The following is a 9,746-nucleotide window of genomic DNA, read 5'->3' on the forward strand; positions in this document are numbered from 1 at the left end:
AGCCCAGACTGGCCTTGAACTCATGATCCTCTGCCTTGCCCCACACACCCCTCAAATGTTGATATTACAGACATGAGCCACCATGTCTGTCTGGATTAATTATACTCTTTAAATATTAACTGCTTTCCCCACCCTTCAGATGGTTTAGCAAATTGTCTCTTCCCAAATCTGGCACTTGGTCTAGAGTGGACCCCACCTTGCCACCTGTAACCCTTGTGGAAAGACAGGATAAGATGTTCCAGACCTGCTCGATACCTGACCCTAAAAGTTGGTCATGTTTGCTCAGCAGGTGAGGTTCACATGATAAAGAACAGTGGGAGGGCTTGGACACGGTATAAAAGCTCTGGAAATTTCTAGAAGATTTCCATCTGCAACTACTAGGGGAAAGGTGAGTTGGGAGATATTCAAATATGAGCTAGAAACGACAGTGCCTGGAGTGTCGCAGGGGAGACTCTGGTATCAGCTCCTGGACGTGGGCTATTTTGGAGTGCAAAGATGTCTGGTTTTGGCTAAGGGATGCTTGTGGGGGGCAGATGTGGACCGTTCAGCTGGCAGAGACAGGGTTATGACACACAGACAAGTTACCTGGGATCAGATGTTTTGAGCTCACACATGTCCCCCCATTAGCTTCTCTAAGCTCCACCAGTCCTGCTCAGACCCTGTCGTTGATACAGTGTTTTCTGTCATCTCCTTTTCTCCTGAGGAGACATAGAGGCTCCTCTAAAATCTTCTTTGCCTTAAGAGTAGAATGATGCTAGAGAGACTTAACTGTGCCTCAGATACCTCATAGACCAGCTGACTTCAGGTAGGTTTTGCTCAGATTCTTGGTTCATCAACTCATCTGCCTCAGGACTCTAGAGATGGCCTTTATTTCCTCTTCAGAGAGCTCTCTTGTGCCTTGTGCCAGGATGGAGGAAGGCTTGACTCGGCTTAACAGACAGAAAGTTAGGGTTATCTTTGGGATTTGGAGAGATGAGCAGCTACAGTCACATCAAGGAATGAGCCTTCTTTTTCTCCTCCTCCCCTCTGCAGCCTCAGGATGCTGGCCATCGCCCTCTTAGTCCTTCTCTGTGCCTCGGCGTCTGCTAATTCCAGTAAGTGAAGTGCCATAGGGAGATCGTGGGAAGGCAGCCCGTGTACTGCCACTGTGCAGGGTTGTCAGACACTGGAGTGGTTGGCGGGAGGAAGGAGGGGAGTGGGGAAGCTGTGCTCCCAGAGCATCCGTCCCTCCAGGCCTTTCTTTCCCCTCTAGTTCAGTCCAGGTCCTCCTCTTACAGTGGAGAGTATGGCGGTAAAGGAGGAAAGCGATTCTCTCACTCTGGCAACCAGCTGGACGGCCCCATCACTGCCATCCGGATCCGTGTCAACAGATACTACATAGTAGGGTAAGAGTCTCCGTGTTTCTGTGCTTTGGGGTCTGTCCAGGACCTTGCTAAGTTGGAAAGTTCTCATTGGCCTGGGATTCCCACCTGTGCACATGACCTTGGAAAGTCGTAAGGGCAAACTCCCAGGAGCCTCACACCCCTTGGGTTGGATTTCACCTTATTTCCAATATTTCTGTTGGGCATCCTTTATCTCTGCTTGCTGTCTGTCCTGGAATAGTCCTATCCCACTCTGTAGCTGGAAACTTCCATCACACGAAGAGCCAGGTGTATTTCTTTCTGGTCCATTTTCTGAACCATGAGACAGTTGCTGACTTGTCTCTTCCCTGTCTGGCCTGGGCAGACTTCCAGTGCCTCTTTGAAGTGTGTATTGTGGGCAAACTCAGACTTTTGTTGTCTAAGCGACTGAGAAACTGACTTTCATTCCACAAGCCCTATTTGCCATCCAAACGAGAGTTTGGGATTCTCTGCATGCTCTCGTAGGGCTCATACAGCCTTTATAGCATATGGAATCTGTCAGTTTGAAGATCTCAGTATATAGACTAGGAAGTCTTGATTTTATTTTTTTTAAAGATTTGTTATATTTACATGAATACACTGTAGCTGCCTTCAGACACATCAGGAGACGGCATCAGATCTCATTACAGATGGTTGTGAGCCACCACGTGGGTGCTGGGATTTGAACTCAGGACCTCTGGAAGAGCAGTCAGTGCTCTTAACCTCTGAGAAAATTTTTTAGATTTATGTGTTATGTTTGTGTGCTTGTGTGGGTGCTCAAGTGCCTCGTTGTGCATGTGGAGGCCGGAGGACAACTTCTGGGAGTAGGGTTCTCTCCCTCCAGTTGTGGGTCGCAGGGGTTGGACTCAGGTTGTCAGGCTTGGCAGGAAGCTTCTCTACCAGAGGAGCCATCTCAGCAGCCCAGTCTTGTGATAACCATGTCCAATGTGTTCTTTTCTCACCCCTGCCTCCTGCCTCCAGTCTCCAGGTCCGCTACGGCACAGTGTGGAGTGACTATGTGGGTGGCAAACAGGGAGACCTGGAGGAGATCTTTCTGCACCCCGGGGAATCTGTGATCCAGGTGTCTGGCAAGTACAAATCTTATGTGAAGCAGCTGATCTTCGTGACAGACAAAGGCCGCTACCTGCCTTTTGGAAAAGACTCAGGCACAAGTTTCAACGCTGTTCCCTTGCACCCCAACACTGTCCTCCGTTTCATTAGTGGCCGATCTGGCTCTGTCATAGATGCTATCAGCCTGCACTGGGATACCTACCCTAGCCACTGCAACACTTGTTGAAACCCACCATCCTCTGCTGTGGTGGGTATGAGAACTCCCTTATCAACAAGCCCCAGGCAAACATGCAAATAGCTTAATAAAAGGATATGGTTAAAGATGGTGTCTTTCTACATCCTAATTCTAGTAGAAATGTGTGAATCTTATTTCTGGCTTTTTAAAATATTAAATAAAAATAATGTTTTTGAGACAGGGTCTCCCTCCATGGCCCTGGCTGTTCTGAAATTCACTGTGTAGACCAGGCTGGACTCACAGCAATGGACTTGTCTCTGCCTCAGCCTCCATAGTGCTGGGATTAGAGGGGTGTGTCACCACGCCTGGCTAAATAACTGAAGAAATGGGAGGACGAGGGAGAGAAGTGCTAGGGGCTTTCTTTTTCCTTTTCTCTTTCGTGTGTGTGTGTGTGTGTGTGTGTGTGTGTGTGTGTGTGTGTGTGTGTGTGTTTTGAGAGAAGACTTCTCTGGGTAGGCCTGGTTGTCCTGGAATTCACTCTTTAGACCAGGCTGGCCTCAAACTCAGAGATCCACCTGCTTCTGCCTTTCAAGCCATCACTGCCTGGTGGGGCTTTTCTTTATCCGTTATCAAAAAGAGACAGGAGAGCTCCTGAGAATTTTTCCTAATAGTTCAGAGGCTAGGGTAAGACTCCGTTGCATCAACTTATTAAAACTGACTCAAAAAAAATCAAAAATAAAAAGGGAAATTCTAAGTGTGCCATAGCAGTGCACATCTATAATCCAGAATTTGAGAGGCTACGCTGGTCTGGTCTACAGAGTGAGTTCAAGGCTAGCCAGGGCTACATAGTGAGACCCTAAGTAAGGTGGCTTAAGGAGGAAGAAAGATTGCCACTGTTTAAGGTCAGCATGGGAGCATAGTGAATTCCAGTTTGAATACAGGGAGACCCTGACCTAGGCACCTGAATACAAGAGTAAATAGATAGGCAAGTCCACAGAGAGGTCTTCACTGTGGATAGTCATGAAATAAGAGGTTGGTGAGATTAAGGGCCACTAGACAGTCAGCAAAATATATCACTCTGAAAATAATTATTATGATCCCAGTTCCAAGTCCTAGAATATGAACCGTTTTAGTGGGTAGCAATAGGAAGTTACCGAAGTCTGGGGTTGCAGAAGTGGGGTTGCCATCACACTTCTAATAGTTTGTGATGCTAGGTGAGCACCTGAGCCATGTCCCCAAATGTCCTTTCTTTTAAACAATTGCATGGAGGAGATTATGCCATTGTTTTAATTTATTTATATATAAATCACATAACACAAAATTCACTCCTTTAAATAATGCTGTTTGGGTAGGGATAGAGTCTGTGGCATGTGCATGTACGTACATGCAGAGTGTGTGTGTGTGTGTGTGTGTGTGTATGCGTGCGTGTGCATGCGCGTAAACAGGTACACACATCTGTGAACACATACGTGTACATGGAGGATCAGAGATGTTGTCATGTTTCCTATTGCTCTCCATCTTAATAGTTTTGTGGCAGGGTCTCTCGCTGAACGAAGCTCACTGTTTTAGCGACGAGGCTGGCTGTCCGGAGACCTCCTGGGATCTCCCTGTCTCTGCTCCCCAGTGCTGGAGTTAGACTTTTGAATGGTCATGCGTGGCTCTTATAGGATGCTGGAGATTTGACTCCAATCCTTTTGCTTTCACAGCTAGTGTTCTTACTCCCTGAACCATCTCTCCAGCTCCACATGTTAGATTTTTGTAAAAAAAAAAAAACAAAAAACAAAAAACAAAAAACAAAAACAAAAACAAAAAAATATATATTTGAAGAAATGTTTCATTTACTTAAAAAAAAGTTTGGGCACTAGAGAGATGGTTCAGCAGGTTGCTCTTGCAGAGGACCTGGATTCAAGTCCCCACACCCAAATGTAGTGTCCATATAGACAGACAGGCAAGACGCTCACACACATTAAATAAAATAAATAACACTTTATATGGTGGAGTATATCTTTAACCCCAACACTGGGGAGGGAGAGTCAGGCAAACCTCTGTGAGTTTGAGGCCATCCTGATTGACATAGTGAGTTCTAAGACAGCCAGAGCTACATAATTTGGGGGCACGCGGCTCCGGGTTTGATCCCTAGCACTACATAAAAATGAGGTCTAGCTTCTTGTCACTTCATTCTTTTTTAAAAATATTTGTTTATTCTATATAGAGTACACTGTTGCTGTCTCAGACACACCAGAGGAGGGCATCAGACCCCAGTACAGATGGTTGTGAGCCACCATGTGGTTGCTGGGATTTGAACTCAGGACCTCTGGAAGAGCAGACAGTGCTCTTAACCATTGAGCCATCTCTCCAGCCCTCATTACTTCATTCTTGATTTTCAGCTGAGCTTCTTACCATCTTCTCTATCACACAGCTTGAAACTGAGAAGAGGTAACCTGTGAAGAAGATAAATGGGCTGTCAGATGACGAGCACTTCAGAAAAGACCTTCTGCTAGCAGAGTTGAGGCCGCCATGGCCAAGGCGGCAGTAGTGCTGGTGTGGACCGTAACCTCTGCGGTTGCAGGAGGGCAGGCACCACACTGCTGGAGCTGATTGGCTCGGAGGTAGGCTACAAAAGCATGGTGGCCCATTGCGTACAGATTTCCCAGAGTGTGTGTTTCAGTTATCGGAGTGGCAAGTTGGCAAATGTTGATATTTTCTAACACAAGCTTGAAATTTTGCTTTTAAGGACAATACAACCATTTCTGTATCATGCTAAAGAGACAGTCAGCAGTTTTGTTTTGGTTTCTCTCTTGTTTTTTTATGAACCTGGCTGTGGTGGTTTGAATGAGAATGGCTTCCAGAGGCTCAGGTAGTGAGTACTTAGTCAAGAGGGGGTGGCACGATTTGAAAGGATTAGTAGGATTAAGAGGTATGGCCTTGGGCTGGAGAGATGGCTTAGCGGTTAAGAGACCAACTGCTCTTCCAGATGTTCTGAGTTCAATTCCCACCAACCACATGATGGCTCACAACCATCTGTAATGAGATCCGATGCCCTCTTCTGGTGTGTCTGAAGACAGGTACAGTGTACTTATATATAATAAATGAATAAAGGAAAAAGAGGTATGGCCTTTTTTTTTTTTTTAGAGGACGCGTGTCACTGAGGGTGGGCTCTGAAGTCTCAGAAGCCTATGCCAACCCTCCTCTCTCTGTCTATATAGACCAGAATGCAGTTCCTAGTGTCTGCCATGCTTCCTGCTATGGTGTAACAGACTAAACCTCTGAAACTGTAAGCTAGGCCCCAATTAAATGCTTTCTCTTATTATGGTTGCCTTGGTCATGGTGTCTCTTCATAGCCACAGAACAGTGGCTCTGGTGGAGCTGCTGGAGTTTTCATCATCATCTCTTAGATATAAATAAGCAAGTTTGGCCTGGTGGTGCACACGCTCAGGAGGCAGAGGCAGGTGAACCTCTGTTCAAGGTCAGCCTGGTCTACAGTGTGAGTCCCAGGACAGCCAGGGCCACGCAGAGAAACCTTATCCCAACAACCCGCCCCAATATAATAATAATGAAATAATTAAGCTTTATCCTAAAACAGCATCTTTAGTGATACAGCTCAGGGATTACTGTGTACAGTACTGACAGAACCATATAGCTTTTTTTTTTTTTTTTTTTTGTTCTTTTTCGGAGCTGGGGACCGAACCCAGGGCCTTGCACTTCCCTAGGCAAGCGCTCTACCACTGAGCTAAATCCCAACCCCCATATAGCTTTTAATATATTGGTTATACATTGTTAAAAAGATGACTGGGGCCTGGAGAAATGGCTCAGTAGCTGAGAATATATAATGTTCTTCCAAAAGACCTGGTTCAGATCCCAGCATACATACCAGGAGGTTCACAACCACCTGTAAGTCCAGTTCCATGATATCTGATACCTTCTTCTGGTCTCTGCAGGTACCTGAATTCATGTGCGTGTGTCTATACAGAGACGCATATACATAAATAAAAATGAAATAATTTTTAAAAATTTACTTATTTATTATATGTATGTGAGTACACGTTGCTTTCTTGAGACACACCAGAAGAGGGCATCAGATCCCATTAGAGATGGTTGTGAGCCACCATGTGGTTGATGGGGATTGAACTCAGGAGCTCTGGAAGAGCAGTCAGTGCTCTTAACTGCTGAGCCATCTCTCCAGCCCATGACATAATTTTTTATCAAAATGACTTAAGTGACAATATACTATTTCATAAGTAAAATGGTTCACCTGATAATCTTTAAATAATCTTGCAACAACAAAACATTCCTTGAAATCAGCTTCTGCGCCCTGTGTACATAAGAAAGTAAGTCCGACAGCTGTGCTGGTGTTTGCCCGCACTCTCTGCACTTGGGAGCTTTGCTACTTTGTAGGTTCTCCTTTCTTCTATGCCCCTCCCCGCTTTTATAACACTAGATAGGAGAGAGACAGGATAGAGGGGAAAGAAAAATTGGGGAAAATCCCTGAATCTAATTTCTTTCCTTTTGTTTGTTCTTTGACCATGGCTACTAACAAACCACAATCAACCTCCCTAAATGACCACCAACCACCAACCCCACCTCCTGGGGACTAGCATTTCTGAACCTTTTGAAAAGTTCCCAGAATTCCAAAACTCACACAATCGCAGAAACTACTCGCAGATGGCAAAACCACGCCTCTGCTAGAGTGTGAAGCAAATCGTCATCAACTGGTGCAGACAGTCTGAAGCAGTCCATTTCTCCACACCTGGAATTAAAGTGAAAACACACTCTTATAATATCTCTGTGTTTTTTACGGGACCAAAATTCCAGAATGCTCACTATATGACCCTGCACCCCCCCCCCAAAAAAAAAAATAGACTGGGTGATGGTGCTTGTCTTAATTCCAGCAGAGACAGGCAGATCTCTTCGAGGCCAGCCTGGTCTACAGGGTTCCAGGACGGTCAGGTTTACACAGAAAAACTATCCTGAAAAACAAAACCAAACAACAGAAACAAAAAGCTGAGCCTGGTGGACCATAGCTGTAACTCAAACACACGGAGGGTGGATCACCTTAGTTTTGATGCCAGCCTAGCCTACACAGAAAGTGCCAATCCATCCATTGACACACGGCAAGGTGTATCTGAAGAACAAACACAGCTACTCCTTTGTCAGTTCTGGGCGTGTGGTGTACGATTCTTACCCACACTGTTCTCTGCACTAGAGCTCTCCTTTCCCTCCTGTCACACAGAAGCTTTGTAAACTGGGATCAGCATCTGTCCTTTCCTCAGCCACACCTCCTTTAGCCTCTGGGAACCGTCTTTCTATTTCCTACTCCCGTATGTAAATGAAATGAAGTACTTTTTACTTTTTGTCCTTATTTATTTATTTTTTTGGGGGGCCTGGCTTATTTCATTTCAAGTTTATGCACATTGTTTCAAGTGGCTGGATTCAGGTCTAAAGCTAGGATAGATTAACGGGTTATTAGTATAGAAGTAATGGTGTTCCAGTGCTGGGAAACTGTGTATATGTAAGGTAAAAAGAAGGCTATAGTAGGAATTGAGAATGCCAATACTTGCTGTTTGGTACCAGTAAGAAGAGAATGGAAGGTTTAGGAAGTAGTGGAAATGAGGAGTGGTGCACGGGAACAGGAAAAGACATGTGATGGAGTGGTTAATGCCAAGAAGGATCCATCCTTGGCTACCAGAATGTCATTAATTTAGACAGAGTTCCTGGGAATTTCACAAAGCTGAGGCTAAGCTGTAGTTGATTTAGGAATGACTGGGAAAATGAGAGAACATTTGCAGCATACGTTTGATTCTAGAATGCCAGACAAAACGTCAGTTCTTGGGGACACCAACTCCGGACCCCTTCCCTGTCTGATGAGTCTGTCTCTTTGTGTGTTTTGCCTTCAGTAAATATCTGGCCGAGTGCTGAGAAAGGAAAAAGTCAGTTATGGGACAATGAAGACATAGCATGATGAAGCAGGGAGATAGAAGAAGAAGCTAAAGATTCTGGAAAACTTGTTCTTAAAAATGTTTTTAAATTTTTTAACAATGTGTATGATAGCTGTGTGTGGTGGTGCATGCCTTTAATTGCAGAACTAGAGACAGAGGCAGGAGGATCTCTGTGAGTTCAAGTCTAGCCTGGTCTACATAGTAAGTTCCAGGACAACCAGAGACACCTAGAGAGAGCCTGTTTCTAAACAAACAAACAAACAACAGCTACAATAAAAAAGTGGTATGTGGTGCAAAGTTTTTACATCATCAAACTGAAAGTTTTCTTGTAAGAATTCAGAAGTAATAACCAAATTGTCAAACAGTCCAGTTTCCATTGCCATGAAGTTAACCTTGAGTCACTAAACCGTGTGAAATGGGGTTTCATTCTAGAATTGTAAATTGTGCTAATTTACTATCTTTGAATTTAGCTGGGTGTAGTGGCACACAGCTTTGACTCCTGTCTTTAATCCCAGCACTAGGAAGGCAGAGACAGACAGGCTTATGTGAGTTTGAGTCCAGTTTAGTCTGCATAATTCTGGGACAGCAAGGGCTACATAAAGATACTCTGTCTCACTGTTGTCCTTCCTGGTTTTCAGTTCCTTCCTGTTGCAGCTCCAAGGGCAGAGGCCCGCAGATCTTTGTGAGTTCAAGGCCAGCCTGGTCTACATAGTGAGTTTCAGTGTTACTAGGCAGAGACTCAAAGACTACTCATCGTGGCCAAAGTCTGATTTGACAATCTGTATTAAGTGGCCGGCGAATTCCTGGAAAGAAACTCTTCAAAAAGCAGTCTCAACTGCATTTTACAGCTTTTAAAAGCAAAGAGCACAGAAAAACTACATCCTGGTTGGCAGTTGTAGGGCAAAACAAAGCAAGCATTTTACTAGAAGCCAAAAGCATGCAATTAGCAGGAACATTTCATCCCAAGATTCTAGCACAGGAATGGGATCTTTCCCACGGAAAAGGGGGGGGGGGGAGCAGAGGGGTGTGTATCAAGTTCAAAGAAGAAACTTTGCCCTGTCCACCAGGACAGCTGGTCAGCCAGGGCTACAAAGAGAGATCTGTCTTCTCCAAAAGGCAAAAATTGTATTCAGAGCTGGTAACTTTGAATAAAGAATCAATCAAGTGCTTTCAGATTTGTAACTG

General features: G+C 44.8%; 1 protein-coding gene across 1 annotated transcript; it reads left to right on the forward strand.

Annotated features, from left to right (window-relative positions):
- The first annotated feature begins 342 nt into the window (after nt 1-342).
- Zg16 (zymogen granule protein 16) lies at nt 343-2,776 on the forward strand. Its single transcript, XM_032892592.1, has 4 exons — nt 343-388; nt 1,033-1,094; nt 1,253-1,385; nt 2,361-2,776. Exons 2-4 carry the CDS (start codon nt 1,040-1,042, stop codon nt 2,674-2,676), a joined length of 504 nt encoding a protein of 167 aa, XP_032748483.1. The 5' UTR covers nt 343-388; nt 1,033-1,039; the 3' UTR covers nt 2,677-2,776.
- The last annotated feature ends 6,970 nt before the right edge of the window (nt 2,777-9,746 follow it).

Source organism: Rattus rattus, chromosome 2 (assembly GCF_011064425.1).
Source record: "Rattus rattus isolate New Zealand chromosome 2, Rrattus_CSIRO_v1, whole genome shotgun sequence".
Lineage (NCBI taxonomy): Eukaryota > Metazoa > Chordata > Mammalia > Rodentia > Muridae > Rattus > Rattus rattus.

Excerpts from the sequence above, each read along its gene's own strand:
- Zg16 (XM_032892592.1), top strand. The coding sequence starts at position 1,040 with ATGCTGGCCATCGCCCTCTTAGTCCTTCTCTGTGCCTCGGCGTCTGCT. Across the intron at positions 1,095-1,252 it reads CTCGGCGTCTGCTAATTCCA|TTCAGTCCAGGTCCTCCTCT; the intron begins GTAAGTGAAGTG and ends TTTCCCCTCTAG. Across the intron at positions 1,386-2,360 it reads AACAGATACTACATAGTAGG|TCTCCAGGTCCGCTACGGCA; the intron begins GTAAGAGTCTCC and ends TCCTGCCTCCAG.